This window comes from Poecile atricapillus, chromosome 16, assembly GCF_030490865.1.
Source record: "Poecile atricapillus isolate bPoeAtr1 chromosome 16, bPoeAtr1.hap1, whole genome shotgun sequence".
Lineage (NCBI taxonomy): Eukaryota > Metazoa > Chordata > Aves > Passeriformes > Paridae > Poecile > Poecile atricapillus.
This window is the reverse complement of record NC_081264.1, coordinates 10,008,648-10,027,366: the sequence shown is the minus strand read 5'-3', so window position 1 is coordinate 10,027,366 and position 18,719 is coordinate 10,008,648. Positions and strand designations below refer to the sequence as shown.

The 18,719-nt window shown below is 46.2% G+C and overlaps 1 protein-coding gene across 7 annotated transcripts in view; it reads left to right on the top strand.

The window, feature by feature from the left end:
• TAOK3 (TAO kinase 3) overlaps positions 1-18,719 on the top strand; it is a 75,650-nt gene that overhangs the window by 48,510 nt on the left and 8,421 nt on the right. For 5 of the 7 annotated variants that reach the window (XM_058851956.1, XM_058851959.1, XM_058851957.1 and 2 more), the window contains exons 13-14: positions 2,690-2,896; positions 10,866-11,000. In XM_058851956.1, coding sequence (XP_058707939.1) covers positions 2,690-2,896; positions 10,866-11,000 — 342 coding nt within the window. Of the gene's footprint in view, positions 1-2,689; positions 2,897-5,465; positions 5,510-10,865; positions 11,001-18,719 lie in introns of those variants that run through there. The other 2 variants (XM_058851963.1, XM_058851961.1) reach the window with 2 other exon arrangements.

Genomic DNA, 18,719 nt, shown 5'->3' with positions numbered 1-18,719 from the left:
TAGGGTGGCAGAACAAGCACAGCCCAGGTGAGGAATGTTGTTGGAATATCATCTGCATCAGCAGGGAGACAGGACAGGATAATGAGTGATAGTCCTTGCTCAGTGTTAAAGCTGCCAATTACTGTACATGTGAAACTTGGGATTTTTTTCCAGCACTGCCCTTTCTTCTGGAAGCCTTAGGGAAGAAACTCATTCTGAGGGAGGTTCTCTATGAGAAGTGGCTCCCAGCCTGTGTGGAGGAGGGTCTTTGACAGCCCAAGCTTTTCTTTCTCATCTGCACAGTCAAAACAACTCCATTAATGTTAATATTTTTTCAATTACCATAACTTTACTGTAAAGTAATTGGCCTCTCATGAGCTGAAAAGCAAATCACTGAATTAGTAAGACTTATTTTTTTAAAATTCTTTAATGTTAAAGAAGAAAAAGGTTAAAGACCTAAAATGCAGCTTCAGTTTAAATCTTGTAATAAACAACCCACTTAATCAGCATATGATAATTGACCCTAACTGTGGTTGAGAGAAGGAAACCAGTCATTTTTCAATTGATGAGCTTAGGTGGAAATTAATGTCTCTTGGTGCAGGCACAATGCATAAATAAATCTGTGACTGCTTCCCAATGAAAAACACTGACAGACAAATTGATGTCTGTGCTCCTTTTGCTCCAGTGGAGTGAGGCAATAAAACACAGCAAGGTGCCCAAGCTCAGAGGATCTTCAGGGCCTTGGGTTTGAGATTTGGGAGTGTCAAATGCTCCTTTAAAGCTAAATGGTTAATGAAATGGGCATGTGGGTCTCAGGTGGAGCTGCAGGAGGAGGGGACTGGCACTTTGTGCCCCTCCCTCTCTGTGAAGATTCCCCAAAGGAGCAAGAGCAGCAATTGCTGTGATTAAAGGTCCCCTCCAGCTTCCAGACCTGGAGCTTATCTGGGGACTGGGGCATTGTCAGACCTGTGCACTGAAACCTTCCAGTTTCTCTCCCCATATGTGACAAGCTGTCAGCAGAGAATGTCAGCCAGGGATTGGGTTTCCCACTTCCAAGCTCAACAGGAAACACGTGGTAGTGTTTGGCTCCAAGGTGTGTTCTGTTCCTCCTGTCCCTGCTCCTGAAGAAAGCAGGGAGAAGAGCTGTTGTACCTGCAGGGATGGCAGGGATGCAGCTGACACTCTGCATGTGCACAGCATGCTCTGCACTGACCCTGAGCCCTGTCCCACCACAGGAGGTGTCACTGCTCGTGTGTGTCACTAACTGGGCAGGGAAAGCAGGCCCAGCACGTGCTGCAGTTCCTGCTGAACCGGGGACAGAACCTGCCCCAATGGAAATGCCACCAGGCACTTCCTCCTTCTACCTTGGCCTTTCTAAGGTGGAAGATGAGCCTTAAAAATCTTTAACATGCAAAATATTACTAATGCTTTCCTCAGAGCCCTTCCAAAAAGGTGAAAGTTGAAGTCAGTGCTAAGGTTGCATATGCAATCTCACCTCTGTTCTTCCTGCATAAACATTCATTAATTACACAGCCTCAGATCCTTCATTATGTGATTTCTTCTGCAGCTCTGTATAAGCATCCTGAAAATATTTTAATTCCCCTGTGCCTATGTTCTCTGTAAAATAGTATTATTCTGGATTTTAAGTGCTTTCATGCAGGCTCTGAATGATCTGCTGATTGCTTAAAAAATAATCACACAATCAAAGGCAAATCTGTCAAGTCTCAATTTTATCTTTCTGTCGGTCTCCAACAAAATGAGTTCCCCATTAATTGATTTGTAATGGAATTCTCCCCAAGCTCCCTTCAGAGGCCAGGGCAAACTGGATGCAGCAGCAGGCTGCTCATTTTAGTGAGTCAAGGCTGCTTCACCCCAGGAGCTGAAGGATGTTCAGAGTTCTGTCCTCATTGTGAGCTCCTTGTGAGCCTCTTTGGTGCCAGTAGTTAATTACAAAGGACTCCATAAATTCTCGAAATCAGTCCAGACTAAGTGCATACTCTGGCATTACTGTACTCCTATGGGTACTGAAGAAGAAAAAAGGCTGCTAACTCCTGATATTTGTCTTTAGAATCAAAAATACCTCTTATATGAGGGATCTTTATGTATATCCAAGTTTTAACCCCTACAATAATGCAGGCTCGTCTGAGTCAGATTCTTCACTCACCTTTATCTTGGCTGAAAACACAAAGTTCAAGGGGTTTTTAGCTTGATAAAGTCAAATTGCTGACTGCTTGGGACATGGAGGTTAAAACCTCTACACCATGTGGAATATCTCAAATAATAAACGGGTTCATTGTCTTACATATTTTCTGATTCAGGAAATGTGTTAAAGCAGATCCTGACTTGAAGCATCATTTTAATTCAAACCTGGATCATTTCTCTAAATTATGAGGCTGCTTCCACCAGCCGTCCAGTATTCCTGGATGTCTCCTATCAAGCCAAGATCCATGCCTAAACTTAAGGATATGCGGAAATAAACTGGCTTGAAACCTGATGTAATCAGATTGCAGGGGAAAAGGCAGAAGCTGTCTGCCCGATATGGAACATTCCAGAATCCAAACAGCCCTTTGAGATGTGCAGTTGGCAAAAGAATGCCCAGAGACCCTTGAAGTCTGCAGAGTCACCTTTAAAACAGCCTCTGGGCGTTGCAGGCGCGTGCCAGGCAGGTGATGTCCTGCGGGATCTGTAACTGATGCCCCTTGTTTTATAGGACAGTGAGCATGGATCAAACCTGAGTAGGAAGATGGACAGTCTGGGCAGCAACCATTCCATCCCCAGCATGTCTGTGAGCACAGGCAGCCAGAGCAGCAGTGTGAGCAGCATGCAGGAGGTCCTGGATGAGAGCAGCCCTGAGCTGGTCATGATGCATAGTGACGAGAGCACCATTAATTCCACCTCCTCCGTTGTTCACAAGAAGGTACGTGTGCCCTGGTGCTCTGTGCTCAGAGCAGGAGCTGCTGCTGGGCTTGCCAGAGTCAAGTTCCGTGGGGTTTTTGTCTTTAAAAGCATCTAAAGAACCTCTGCCCATGAAAAGAGGTTGCTACAGAAGGAGCTGTCAGTACCCAGGCAGGGTTACCCAGACTCCCCGCATGCCCAGCCCTGCACGTGCACCTCTTCCTCTCTGCTTGAGACATCCTTCTTTCCTTGGGAATGCCTGTCCTGTGCTGGTCCTGGCAGCCAAGCTAACCCTCTGCCAGGCACAGTGTGTGATTAAAACCTGCCTGCACTTGGATTTCCCTTGTGAGGAGTGGAAATGTGCAGAACTTTGGACCCTTCCCACGAGGTACGTTTGGAGTCAGGTTCCACTTGATGCTTTCCTGCTCCTTTGCTGCATGCTGTGATCCGATGCCTTTCATTTTCTGATATCAAGCTAAGATTGTCTAGCTGTAAGCCAGCATCTCATCTCCACTGTTTGTCTGACTAAAATAGTTTTGGCTTGGCCTTAGTAGTGTCATTTGCTAGTGGGCAGCAAAATGTAGGTTGGTTGTGTTGGTTTCATTTGCAAGGAACTTCAAAGTGTACATTTGCTTTTTGCCAGAGGAGCTAAAACATTGCAGCAGCATGAAAAGTATGAGTTTCTTGTCTGTAAGGTTGCAGCAAAGCTTGGTTGTAGCTAACTAAATATTTGTAAGCAGTTTTTCCTCCTGAAGTGCAGGGTTTGTGTCATTGAACATTAAGAACTATTGAAAAATTTTGTTTTCAACAAAACACGGTCTTGCATATTTAAAGATACTGGCAGAGAAGTTGCAAAGGTTTTAGGAGTTTGCCTCTTTCCTAAAGACACTTGACAGCATCTTTAGAGAAGATTGTTTATTCAGAAAGATGAAAATAAGATGTAAGGTACCAAATGCCAGCCCATGGAAATGTCCTGCATGAAGAGCAGCACCACTGATGGATGTTCTGGGTGGTTATGATTGGAGCTCTTTCTTATTTTGTATGGGCATTCAAAATGTGTGTTAACTTAACTTTCATGTTGTTAAATAGCCATATTTACTTGTGCATTAAGATGGAAGTTTGAGGGACTGTTTTACACAGAGTTCACTGGTTATAATGACTGCTCAGAGTCATTACTCAGAGTTGATAAAAACAAAACATGAGCTGCTCCCACCAGACATGAATGGCATTTGTGAAGGGAGTAGAATTCCTGCTTGTTTCAAGACTAATATTATGTTTTATAAAGGCTGTGTGACACTTGTGAAGTACAGATACAGGATTTCTGATGCTGTAAATTCAGTCCTCTTAAACTTGTGTGTAGCTGTTCAGTTGAGTAGGATGCACAAACAGGACACCACATGAAAGTTTTTATCTGGCTTGAAAAAAACCCAGGGTGTCTTGCACCTGAAGTATTACAAAAGAAATCATCTCTAGATCACTTAACACAGGAGTTTTAGGGTAGTTCTGGGAGCAGAAAGCCCAGGTCTGCACCAATGGTCTTCACAAAACAGTTAATGGTTGGCTAGGAGTGCTGATCCTTGGAGTAGATTCCTTCTCCATTGGAAAATGTTCCCTTTCTGCTGCATGTAATTCATAAAGCAGATTTGGACTTGGTGTAGCAGGACATACTCCAGTCTGCAAATACATTGTTTTAATTTAGCACACTATTTTTTTATTCTTTGTCACTTTGGGGAATGCAGTTTTAAATGGAAAACTGCTTCATGTGTGTATTAATACATGTGAAGAGACTAAAACTGGAGTTGGACATTTCAGGGGGGTTTACATCCACATACATCCTACTTTATTTTCAAGGTAAAGTTCTTTGTTCTGCCAAGATATCAGTTTGTCTTTGTGCTTTAACTGTGTTTCTGGAAACTGGGATGAAGCTGAGTTTTGGGTATCACTCTGGAGCCCCTCACAGACACAATGGAAAGAACCTTGGGTTCAAGTTTAATTTAAGCTCTTGTTTTGCAAATATTTAATCAGCCTTTAAAGGCTAGAAAGAAAATACTGATGAACATAAGCAGCATTTTGTGGGTATAGGGTCACATACGAGATGGCTTTGACATGGGTGAAGTCAAAAGTGTTGTGTAAAATTGTGGTATTCCACAAAAGTGTTAATTAACGACCTCCAGATTGTGGAAGGGGTCCAAGATGGCAGAATGGCCTGGAGTGTTGGGTTTTGCTATGGCTCAAAGCTCTGAAGTGCCAGAGGCCTTTTGGTGTTTTGGGCCACAGCCCCAGAACATCATGTTCAAGTAAAATGTAGGATGGAGGAAAGGAGTCTGTGGTGGTGTGAGATGCAGCTCTCAGCCTTCAGCGCTTCCAGCTGCTGCCTGCTGTGGAGAGCCAGGCTGGGGTGGCCTTGGCCTGGAGGAAATCAGGAGCAGCCCATCCCTGTGTGGTGCTTGGCTGGGAGAAGCCACCAGCATCCCAAGGAACACTCCTGGCATCTGTCCTGTGACCAGCTACCCTGAGGCAGAGGCTTAGGGAAGAGGCTGATGGAGTAAAAGCACTTGTAAACAACTCATTCTCTTTCTTTTTTTTAACAGCTGCTAGTTGGCTGTAACTTCCAAAAATGTTTTGTGGTCACAGGGTAAGTGAAATGACCTGCTCTGATCTGGTTAATTGTCACTGGCTATGCTAGTTCACGGCAGCCAAGGTGCTTGGGGTTTGCTGCATTTGGGATGAATCCTCTGTGGAAAACAGGCACAGTCTTATCCCTTCCACAACACAGCAGAGCTCTGTGGTTTCACACTTGTGCTTAGAACAAGGGTGACTCCCACCTGGCAGAATACACCTGTTAGGCTGGAAGAAAAACCACCAAACAGGAATCAATATTGGAAATGATGACAAGCCATAATTGAATGTGGAGCTTTTTGTGTTATTTAGTTTATAGCTGTGTCCTGAGCTCCTGGGAGGAAAAAAAAATGGCAATCATGTGAGCTACTCAGGCAGGAAACCCATCCTTGGGATCAAACCCTGCTCCCTCAGGAGGACACCTTGATCACCAGCATATTCTGTTCAGGAAATTCAGATGTCTGGTTTGGATGAGGAAGTTTTCCTTGCCCTTTTGCAGGTTGGTGAGCTCCTCCATGTGCATGTCAGCATGTTCAGTGTAAGAGCTCTGGGTCTCTTCTGATAATGGTTAAATAACTCTGCTACTCCATCCAAGGGTCATCTTGCCCATGGATACACATTCTCACATCCATCTCCCTTTAGGAGTTGTTCAGCTGCACAGGTTGAGAGCTGAAGAGTAAATTACAGCTCTGATACAAACACAGTTGTACCTGAGAGCCCCAAAAAACAACAAAACACGGCAGGGAGTTAAACTCCAAATGCATTGTGCTTCAAAGATGCATAACCCAGATTTTAAAATCAGATAAATTCATCTTAAAAATCAGTTAATTCATCTTAAAAATGAGGGCAAAGATTTTTGGCTCCCAGAGGAAGACAATAAAGTGAGTATAGGCATCAGCTGGTGCATCAGAGATGTTTTGTCACCTGTTTTGTTCAGCTGCTGGTAAATGGCAGTGTGAGCACAGGTGGCTTCTCAGAAATATTATTTCATTGTCCTCAATGCATTTATTATTATTTTATTTCTGCAAAACTATAATAAGGTATTGTAATCTTTTAATCTAAACAAAAAAAGCCAGTACAATATTGGTTTGTTTCAACTGCAGTATCAGTTGTAGCTGTTTCTTGCTTCAATCTTAAAATCTTCGGTGCTTTCTGAAATTTGGGCAGTAAAATGTCAGGGAAATCTTGTGATTAAGATCTGATTTATAATAAAAAGAGGAAAAAGAGGATGTTTGTAGTTGATCATCACAAATTCTCACCCAGTGTCTGTAATAATAAAGTGCCTTTGCAATAACTGCTGCAACTTGAGTGACTTCCCAGATCCTGGAAAGTAACCTGTGCACATCTCCTGTTGCTGCTCCAATTAATTTCAGCATTTGTGGGGAATTTTGTGCATGGAGAGAGCTTAAACCTGTCTGTCAATTATCGAGGCACTTAATGCAGTGCATTAAGACAAACGGTGCCACATTGTTGTTTTTTTCCTTGCTCTTTAAATTCCTAGAAAGCAGGGATTTGCTGCAATTCCATAGAAGTCCTTAGTGTGGCTTGGAAATTGCCTTTCCTGTTTGTGTAGGAGACTGGCAGCCCTTGCAGTTGGAGTCCTCCTGTGTCTGTGGAGGTTTCATTTGGTGTGCATAGCAAAACACCCCCGTGTGAAAGGGAGAAGGTGGAGGTGTCCCAGCTTTGGGCTGGGCAGAATTTGGATGGTAAAGGCCTTTTTTCAGTGAGGAGAAGGATGAAGAGAGAGTGTGTGGTAGAACTGGTGTGGGACTCAGAGGGAAATCCACTCTGTGGTGGGTTTTGAACTCGTGGTTTGACACAAACTCATTGTGAGGTGCTCAGGCAATACACCAGGAGCAGCCATTCAGATCCAGCTGGAAGCACCACTTAAACCACTGGAAATTCTACCAGCTCTGCTCAGATAATGCTGTGGGAATATTTGAGAAAGGTTTTTGCCTGACAATGTCCCAGCCAAATCCCCTCTTTGTTCTGGTCAACCTGAAAACTGTTTATGGGGATGATACAGTCAGAACAAATTTTTCCTTGAGTAGGAAGTTGAAGATTCTGGATTGTTGGCCCTGAATTAAAAGATTTTAATGAGTGAGTTGTGAGCTGAGCATGCCCAAAGTTGCATCTTTAAGGCAAATATTGCAAAAAACCAAAGAAAACAGGTAGAAAATGAAGTGTATACAGAAGATATGTTACTTTAAAAACAAACCAAGGTTAGAAGTGCAGATTTGGGGCTGAGAGGTACCCTGACTCAAACTTGATGAGTTTCTGGGGTGCTTTCAGTCAGATTCTACTTTCTGGGTGCCTTGAGCTGAGGTAACAGTTTTGGGTCTTTGTTTCCCATGCATCTGAAGCTAAAAGTGGAAATAAAATTTCCTTATCTGTGCCAACAGTTACAACTGCAGCATCTCTTAGCAAGTTTTTGGGAGAAGAAGAATTCTATTTTAAAATAAAAGTAGCAAAATTCTATTTTCCTGGGTTTGTAGGGAGGTGTTTGTCTTTGCCATCAGTCGCCTCATCTGAGGAAGGCTGGTGGAGATGTGGCTCCTCCTAGGTTTATTTCTCTTACCAGCTGTCCCTAGGGCAGTGGAACCTGTTAGATTTGGTAACTCTTCATGCCAAATGTTTTTATTTTTGGTAGTGGGACAGCTTTTCCAAAAAAATATTGTGCCTATGAAGGTTCCCTGTACTTAGCTGAGAGCTGGTGGGTGTCTGTCTGCTGCAGAATGCTCACACCCCTGATTAAAGGGTGCTAAGAACAACCACAGAGTTTTTTGTCCCCTTGAAATTGGTCCTTTGGCTTGCTCAGTTGCAAAGGAATTTTCCCATTCCTTGCCCAGCTGAGTTTGAAATGCAGAATGTGGTTAATTCACGTTCCTGAAGCGCAGTTTAATTCTGCTCTGAGCTTCTCGTGTGCACTGAGGTAACCAGAGATCACATAAAACAAGGCCAGAGTGACACTCTGCTCTCTAAAAATACATCTCTTGGATAGCAAAAAGTAAATTACAGATTAATTTTCCATCATAAAAAGCAATTGCACCTTAAACTTGTTTTTTTGGGTGGTGTTTTGGAGCATTCTGAAAAGTCTGAATGCCCATTTAAAAAGTCAGGGTTTTTTCAGCGATTTGCAGCTTCTCTGGATTTAATATTTCCCATTCCCCCTGCCATACCAACGTAATGGAGAGAAGGGAGATGATCCAGGGATTGGGGTATTGCTTAGCAGGCCCTGGGAACCCTGTGCACTCACAGGTGCTGCTGCAGGCTCAGTGTGTGACCAGGGGTGATGTTTGTCCTGTCCCCACCTTCATTTCGTGGCTGGGATACAGCCCTGGTGGCTCCTGGGTGCTGATGTTTCGTCTGTGGTTCAGGTGGGTGAGTCTGGTGTGGATCTTCACTACAGGCTTTGAGATCACTCTGGTGAGGATGTGGGTCAGATGAAGCTGAGGGATGCTGTTGGATTTAAAATGTTGAATTAGGATTTTTTGGGGTTGGCTGTTCTAGAGCCTCAGATGTGGCTCATTCTCAGGAATATGGGCAGGTCCAAGAGCCCTGCCCATCACACCAACATGCACAAGTTGGAGATCTGTGATCAGCCCAATTCTCAGTGATTTCTCCTGTGGTCTCACTGCCTTTCCTGTCAGACAGTGCCACAAATGCCCGGTATAAGGATGAGCAAAACAAAATGAAACTGCAACTTTTTGTAACACTCTGTATCTCTGTGGAGAACTGTCTTTTTTAGCTGTTTTGGCTCATTCTGTGACCCTTGTGTGGGTGTAGAGGAGTTGGTGCAGACTTGGCTCTGTGGTGGCCTTGGGCACTGTGCAAAGGCAGGGGAAAGGTGAGCATGGACTGGGAACACTCCAAAGGAAGGATAAGGAAAGGTTTTGGGGCTAAAGCACTTGTAATCAATGCGATGTTCAGCTCTTGGTATCAGCATTTCTGCACCTAACTGGCTTTTGCTTGAGCTCATTTCCAGAATCCTGTTGAAAAGGTCTGAGGGTGTGTGGGTCTGGGTGAGAAGCAGCTGGAAATGGAGGCCAGCAGAGGGGAAAACCAGGTGTCTGTGGGGTGGGGAAGGAGCATGGGGATGACAGCAGTGTCCTGATGGAGACCCCATTCCATGGTGGCTGCTGTCTCACTCTGGGGCTGCCCTGAGGCATGGCACAGTGGCAGAGCTGGTCCTGCTCCTGGAGGCAGCTCTTCCCTGCAAGGGCTTCCTGGGCACTGGCAGCCGTTGTTTTGCACCCCACAGAACTGGAAACCTGATTTAATTCAGGAAGAATCTCAGTCCTCTGGTGAGGTTTTATGAGCTGGAGGTTGAGGATGGGAGTCATGACCCTGGTGGGTGACAGCGTGGCCCTGCAGAGCCGAGGCTGGTGGGGTGTGCTGTGTCCAAAGGCTGCTCCATCCCCGAGGTGTGCTGCACATCCCTGCAGGTGCGCTCATTTTGGCACTCACCATTCCAGTTGGGAAAACCGTGGTGGTGTGGGTTTTTTGCTGGTCTTTCTGAGGAGGGTTTCTCCCGGAGCTTTGTTCCACTCCCAAATTTGCCCGTGCCGTTTGGAAAAGGCACAGCTGCTCCTGGCGAAGCCTTGCCAGGGAGCAGGAGGGAAGCAGCACCGGGAACCATTCCTGCTAAAACCTGGGAGCTGTTGCTTTAAAAAGGGAAGAGAGGAGGAAAAAAAAAAAAAAAAAAAAAAAATCCTTTGTGGGCTGTGGAGAGAAAGTGCTAGAACTGTGCAGGATCATGACTGGAAAGCAGGATCCCTGAGTGGTCACGGAGGCTTTCCTGGTCCTCTCCAGCCTGCCGTGGATTTAGCCAGGATGCTCGTCCCCCACAGCAGATAGCAAACGAGGGACAAAGAAAGCCTATCGAGGACACACGGCTCGGCAAAGGGAATGAGGCAGAATGTTGCTGTGGTGTTAAAAGGGAACAGGATCTCCGTGGCTAGACATGGGAATCACGTTTTCACCAGGATCGCTGGGTTGCAGTGCTTGAACCCGACCTTCCCGAGGACTCCGATCGCCCTGCTCTGCTTTCTGCTCCCGGCTGGCTTTTTTCTGGCACATATGTAATACTGGAGGTTTAAAAAAAAAAAAAAAAAGAGATTTAAAAAAAAAAAAAAAAAAAAAAGGCAGCCCGATCCAGGGATTCGGAGGCATCCTGCTAGCGATCAGCTGACGCGCCGAGCTGCAATGTGTTGCTTATTCATTTTGTACGGTGGGAGCTGCCGGGGCTAAGCAGAGAGCTGAACTATGCCTCTCCTACAGCCGCGCTTGTGCAGACAGAGGGGTGAGAGAGAGGCAGCCGCCGCGGGAAGAGCACAGCCGGACTTTCTCCTTGTTTTTATCCATTTCTGCAGGATCATGTATTTATAAGGGATGAGGTGGGCCACAGGGATCGCAGGCCTGAGGTGCGGCCTACCCAGTCAGTGCAGAATCAGGCCCTCCACTACCGGAACCGAGAGCGCTTTGCCACAATCAAATCAGCATCTTTGGTAAGAGCCCCCATCCCACCCCACCCCATCCCACCCCACTCCCCTCGCTGCCATCGCCTCCCCTGCTGCTGGTGCTGTTGGCATAGCAACTGGATATTGCACTGAAAGAGATTTTACCTCTGTGTGTGTGTGTGTGAGAGAGAGAGAGAGAGAGAGATGGAAATGTGAAATATGTTGAATTTCTGTGTGCATTTCCAGTGTGAGATAACCCAGCTTCCCGGGTGAAGTTAATATCGTCTCATCCTCTCCCCCCTCCGCCTCCATTTCCCACCTGTCCCTTTTGTTAATATATTTATCTGCTTGTGCATAAAGTGTGTGTGAGGTGTGTGAGAGCTGCTGGAACGCCGTGGAGATGCAGATGCAGATGGTTTTGGGAACAATAAGATCGCTGCTGCCCGCCCTGAGCTGATGCCTGGTTGTTGTTTTTTTTTTGGTTTTTTTTTTCATTCATTCATTTATTTCAAACAACTGTACCGTGACTGCATTTTCCAGCCCGATCTCTTGGAAGGATTGCTGGGCTGCGATAACGGAGAGAGGGCTTACAGCGGGCTGTGGGCTTACAAAGGGGAGGGGGATGGGATGAATCCATCAAGATTTGTACTATTGCAAATGTGATTGCTGTGGATGCCTTTGTAGTAGGGAAAGGGGTGTGTGCCGGAAGAGTTAGTTGTGTGCCGCCTCCCCCACCCGCATCCACCCGGGCTGGGAGCAGCCTTTTCCAGGGAAAGCACTGAAAAATGGCCCTTCAGAGGTAAAATGAATGTCCTATTAAATATTTCAGCCCGCTGGTATTAGAGGTCAGATGGACGGGAAGCATTAGAAAGTCCCCACGGTTTGGCCATGGCACTTGCTCAGTGCTATGACATCATCCTGGACCAACCCCGAAATTACACCAGTGAGCCCTCCCCTTCCCGCTTTCTCCTGCCTCCACCATGGGGGTTCTCCTTCCAGACCACCATTTCTGGATCCCCAGAATCGCTTCCCATTCCTGCATGCACAAGGCACAGGGTGTGTGTGTGTGTGTGTGTCTGACCACAGCTAAAGATTGTGACAGGTGGGAAGCAGCAGCAGAGCCAGCAGCCCAAATTTTTCTGTGTGATTGTTGCTGCTGTTTAAACCTAAAATGATGCTGTGGCGTTCAGGCATCTGCCCAGGTGTTTCCTGGGAGCATCTGAATCCCATCTTTTGCAGGTGTATTTCTGGGTGCCCATACCCTGAGTGCCCCCCAGGCTGGTGTCCCCTGCTCCCCCCAGTTTAGAGTGACCTAGAAATGTGTGTGTACTGTGTTAGAGGACTTCATGCAGCACACCTGACAGGGGCAGGATCCCTGCTCTCCTGGAGACCCTCTGCCCTGGGAATTTTTCCTTTTTGTGTGTGTGTGTGTTTGCACCCAGTGTAGTGCCAGCTCTTCTACTGCCTGCACTGAGCAGATAAAAGCAGGACCCAGTTAGGTTGGCTGGAGGGCAGAAATGATGAATGACTCATGTATCATACTCCAGACATACAATTTCATTGATAAATTGATATGTGTGATGAATATATTCATGTTCTTTTACTCCCTGTGCAAAGCTGCTGCACCTTGTGGCCTGCCTTCAGCAGCAGAGCCCACAACTCCTGTCTTCCTTGGAAATGTCACCCCTGGGCTACCTGGGTGGCTTGAAGGGATAGCATGGGATAGCTCCCTTTGGGAGCTAATGAAAATGTGGGCTGTGAGGAATTCCCAGATCCCTGAGCTCTGGGGAGGGCAGCTGATATCCCAAGGTCATTCCTAAATCCCATGGCAGCCTCCTGTGGGGCTGGGATTGTGTCTGTCTAAATTCCTTTTAATTCCATCAGAAATTCAGATTTGCTGAATCTCTCTGCTTTGGTGACCAAATGATGATAAAGATAAAATTAATTTTGGGTGGGGAAGATGGAAAACTTTTTTGGAGAGCTTCTCTTTTTTGGGTTTTCTGTGGAACATGCTCTGTTGTCCCCTTCTCACACACACATCTCCCGTTCCCAGTGTAGAGGGAAGTTCCCAACACACCACCTGGGCACTCCAGGAGGTGTTGGTGTGTCCTTACTTCTGAGGTTGTGTGGCGGGGCAGAACTGTCCTTGTGTTTGCCACAGAAATATTTCATGGTGATGAATTTTCCCTTTAATAATCTTCCATTCCCACCTCTTCATGTTCCAAAATGGAAATCCAGGGTGAGAAAATAAAAGTTTAAACCCCTTGCACAGAATCTGGGTGCCAGTGCTTGTGTTGGAGCACTTTTTACCACTGTGACCAGTCAGTGCCTGGATGGTGTCAGTGAGGACAGGTGCTGGATGCTGCTGCTCCTCTGGCCAAGGGAGAACTTCTTCCTTCTTCCCTGTCCAGTATTTGTGGGGAGGGCAAGGTCAGTCATGGAGCTGATAGAAGGAGAAAGACCTAAACATGCCTGGAATTTGTAGTGTGAACCCAGAAATTCAGGCTTTAGTCATCTCTCTGTGTTAATTTACTCTTTCAATGGCAGCTGGAAAAGATTTTTGCTGTGTGAATGGGTGCTCAAGGTCCCACAGTGGCTGAAAACAAGCAAACCAGCAAGCTTTGATGGTTCCCTACCTCCTGGCTGCTGTCCACTTCTCAGCAGCTGGGAACATCTTCCTGGGCACAGGTTGTGCAGTTGGGAGCATCAGGTTGCCTGTATTGCAGAGAATCAAAAACGGGAGTTCTGGCCCCAAATTCAATGATGTGGAATGATATTTGGGTGTAAAAACTTCCTTTTATGGGATTTGTTGAAAACTACCCCTGAACATGAGACCAGGGCAGTGTTTTTAGAAGAAAAGCACCAAGTCTGGGGCTGATCATTCCACAGCTGTTCCTGCTGGTGCAGTCCAGGATCTGAGGCCCTCAGGTCCTTGCTATTTCTCCCCATAGGTATTGCAGATGGAGGTAAGACTGGCATCCCTAAAAGTACTCCAGTGTACAAGTTGGATCTCTTTCCAAAAACAAGCTGAAGCAGTTTCAGGGAGTGCAGAGGTCACAGAGGAACTTGTATTAGATAGCTCAACACTCCAGGTGACCCAGTGGTTTGAAGAATGATTCTCTTGCCCTGTTACTCTGCAAAAGCATCATGTGCATATGAAGGAAACTGGACAGACCTCCCGAGAAAATAGTCAAATGAACTGTCCTCAAAGAAACAGGCTGTGGATATCCCCTTTTGAGTCTTGCAGTAGTGTTTTAATATTGCTCAGATTAAAGAAAATAATGAAAATGAGCAAATGTGGGTAAGAAAGATGAAGGAGCTTAACTTCGGTCATAATTCAATCAGCAATTTTAGTAGTCATTTTCTTCTGCACCACTTTTCTCTTTGATCAGTTTTGTGTGGTAACAGTAACCATCACTCACCTGGAACAGTGGTGGAAAATGACCTGCATATTTCTGCTGTTGGAGTAGAAGTTGCCATCTGAAATGGAGGCTGGGTGCCTACATCTCCATATTATTTCACAGATTATCAGTGATCCATAAATTAAAAGTTACAACCAGAAATCTCTTGAAACACAGCAAGCTGTTGTTTGAAAAGAAGGGCAGAGGTTCTGCATGTTGATGAGACTGCACCTCTCCACATTTCAAGGGAAAGCTGTTTTTTGAATCTCTCAGAGATGCATTGATCTGCACTTGTGGGTGTCTTTTAAGCTTGACCCCTTAGGTCCTCCCTGCCTCGTGCATCTCCTCAACAGCTGCTTTTACAGTTTTCAAAGGCAATGATCAAGTAGTTAAAACTTCATAGAATCCCAGAATGGGTTGGGTTGGAAAGGATCTTAAAGCTCATCTCATTCCACCCCTGCCATGGCCAGGGACACCTCCCACTATCCCAGGTGGCTCCCAGCCCCATCCAGCCTGGCCCTGGGCACTTCCAGGGATCCAGGGGCAGCCACAGCTTCTCTGGGCACCCTGTGCCAGGGCCTGCCCACCTTCTCAGGGAAGGATTCCTCCCTCACATCTGACATCTCATTTCATAGAAAGATCAGACAGTGAAGACTCTATCAAGGGCCTTGGTGTTCTCTTTGAAATCCAAATGCCAGCAAAAGAACGATGTGATCTCATCTGAGGCCTGCAGAGCCAAGTGTCTGTGTCCATGTGAGCAGGATTCCCTGGATGTGGCCAGGAAAATGGCACCAGGGCAGCCTGGCTCCAGAACCAGGTACTTTGCACCCTCTTCTGCTGAAGCACTGATGTTTTATTCCAAAGGGCTGAGTTTCTCCCAATGGACTCATCTGGCTGCTGCCTTTGTAAACCTTTCCTCTAAAATTTTGGACTTGTTCTTTCTCATCTCCTCTTGCTGTGAGAAGCAGCTGGCAGTGTTTTACTCAGAGCTCTGCTTCCTCCAGCACTGAGGAGCTCAGAATTTTGGTTGTCGATAGGTGAGAATTGCTGTCCTTTAGGAGAGGGCTCACTATCTTGGATAAACAGTGTAGAAAAGGGAACTCTAAACAGCTGCTGGTTTGGAGGAGAAGTTGTGAGCTCAACTTCCTTACGTAAAGCTAAAATCTTGGAGGGGTGAAAGAAAGTTTGGATTTTATGGCAAATGAACTGCCTGTGGGAGTAGGTTGGAAAAGACATCTCTGTTCTCAGTTCTGTGTGTGCCAAAGATGCAGAGTGATAAGAAACTGAGAAAATGTCATACCTTAATAAAAGCTGTTCTGGTTTATACAGGTTATTGGTTCTCCTGATGACATGATTGATTGTTGTGTGCTGCAGGGAGAGCTCCAGGAAACTGCAGCTTTCTGGTGTGAAGCATCCTGATGTTTCCTGGTTATATGGAGAACAAATTTATTTTGTAGTTAGCACCTTTTGCCTCATGATAATCTGTGGGGTTATGTTTGTGGACTTCTTCCTGAGGGGCAGCTCCAATCTCTGCTCCCTGTGAGCAGGAACAGGACCCAGGGAAAGGCTGGGGCTGTGCCAGGGAGGTTGAGCTCGGATATCAGGAAAGGTTCTTCCCCAGAGGGTGCTGGCACTGCCCAGGCTCCCCAGGGAATGGCCCCGAGGCTGCCAGAGCTCCAGGAGTGTTTGGACAGCGCTGGCAGGGATGCCCAGGGTGGGATTGCTGGGATGTCTGTGCAGGAACAGGGGCTGGACCCCATGATCCCTGTGGGGCCCTTCCCACTCAGGATATTCCAAATAGTGCATGGAGTCCCAAGAGTCTTTGTCTAAGAGCACCAGAAAGGTGATTACTGGAACATCCCCAAATTTTCTTGTTAAAATGGTTGCTGGAGCTGTTCATTCATTAGGGGCTTAATCTTTAAAACCATAATCCTTTATTCATTCATAGTCTGAAGGACTTCTCTGGTACTGAACTGGGCATGTACAGTAACTCATGTTCATTTCTTCCACATTCTCCCATCCCTGAGATCACCATGTGCAGGCTTTGTCTTTGAAGAGTGTCCTGAGGAGTGTTGGACTTGACTGGAGATGAAGGTGATAAATGAAGTCTGTCATGAGCTTGCTGAATGGGGACATTAAATCCACGAGATGTCCACCAAGTCTGCTGCTCTCCTCTCTCATCTTTAGCATGAGGCACTGCTTTCGTGTTCTTCTGACTTTTTAATGTCTCATCTTCTGTTGTGACTGGAAGGCTTTATCAGCTAGGCTTGTAATTAGCAATTGCATCCTATTGTTAGGGATAAATATCCTAGATTTCATGGGAAATCTTTCCAAGATGGAATTCTTGTCATGATAAAGCTGAGCAAAATTGGAAATGGGGTGCAGAGGAGCAGGGAAAAAAAGAAGGATGAAAGTTAATGAGTTTTTCTGTAAATAAAACAAGTGCACATTCTACATCTCATTAGAGATCAGACCAGAGGAGATTGGCAAAGTTGCTGGAGGATCTTTAGATCCATTTTTTCTTAGGCTTTTGCTGCTTGCTTTGTTCTGCCAACGTCTGGGAACGGAGTGTGCCGTGCAGAACCTCCCATTGCTCACAAAAGGGCTGGGCCCCAAAAATAGCACATCCAGGAAGATCTTGTACTGCTGGTGGCTCCCAGATCTCCGTTTCTCTTCAAGTGCCTGACCAAGGCTGTTCTCTCCCAGCTGGATGTCACTGAACGTTGTCAGTGGCATGTGTGAAGTGTTGGTGGTCTGCCTGTCTTACCTGGCATCTGCCTCTTCCCCTTAACTTGGATTCTCAGAGAAATCTTCCTTACCTGCTTCTGGCAGAGATCTTATTCTTGCTGGACTTGACTGAAATGTGCAAGTTCCTATGAACACTTCCCAACTTCTTCCAAGTGTGGCTGTCCTTGGTACACTTGGAAAAACCAAAAGCTTTTTGAGCTGTAGCAGAAGTCAGGGCTCACACGGTGTTTGTGTTTCTGTGGTCATTCCTACAGTCCCACCTAATCCTGGTGCCTGCCTTAGATCTGTTTGGGTCTCAAGCATTTACAGGCTGCTCTGTTACAGCAGTTGCTGAGGTGTCAGTGTACTTTTAATCCAGCCCATTCCAAAATGGCATTCTGTAATTTCCTGTAGGAAGGAGGTGGTTTGTCCATCATCATCAGCTCGTGGTGGATACTCGGCCTCACTGAAGTGATCAAGCTGAGTCTGACAGTGCTGTGCTCAGGCTGGTTCTCTGGCTCTGCAGTCTTTGGGAGGCTCTTCCTAAGTTCCTCTTCACACTCCTCCCAGGTGTTGGGAGTCACTTGAAGTGAGACAGGTGGCACTTGCTGCCTGCCTCGGGTGACCTCAGTCAGGGTGTTCACCTGTTCATTTTGGAGCTCTGATGTGGCTTCCTGTCACCTCCCAGCCCTGGAGCCAGCAAGTGCACTGGGATGGCAGCTCCCTGAAGCAGCTGCTCTTCTGTCCTTGTGAGCCTTCCCAGCTCTCTAGGTGTATCCCATCCTTTGTCTGAACTTCAGAAACCTCCACAAAACTGCCTTCAAATGACAACAGCGCTGTAGTAGGGGCCAGTTTTTTGGGCTGCTGTGGAGGAATCCATCAGGAAGGCAGGCTGCAGGAGGGACTCTTGGTTCATAAAGTTTCAGTGATCACCTTCAAAGGACTGAGCTCTTCACACTTCGGTCTCCTTGTACAGAATCAGGGGCTGCAGTTCCACACACATACCAAGTTTTTGGTTCTCAGGTCATATAAACGATCAGCAGATTTTCATAAGTGAAGTTCCTGAGACTGTCTTCAACAAAATAACCAGTCTTGGACACTTTTCTTCTTTTGAAATGGAAGCATCATCATTTGCATTTTCTTCTGAACATTTTTGGCACAGCCTGTTGGGTTTTGTTTTTTTTCTTCCTTTCACATGGATACACTTGGGCATGGAAATGAATGTGGAACTTGGGAGTTTGTTTCAGCTGAGCAGGGTTTAAAATCTGCTTAGACCATCTGATCAATCTTGTTAAGAGCACACAGTTCCAGAACAGCATTCCCTTGTTAGAAAACTTTCAATTCTGGGAAGGAATGAGCTCAGTCTGTCATCATCTTGGATTTTAAGGGGAAATTTTGAAGGAGGCTCCTCCTAGCAGAAAATAGATGTTGAAGGATTGAATTGGCATGGGGTTGACTTGAGGAGGAAGGAAAGAACTGGTGGCTTGGGGGGGTTTCTGACTGTATCTTGGGAGTCCAGGCCACCCTCAGGTTCTGAGCCCTGTGTCTCAATAAGGTTGTCCCTGGTGTCTGAAGAACGTTGTCCACCAGCCACCTTTGTTTCCAGATCTCCTCCAGTGTGTCCTGGAGTGATAAGTAA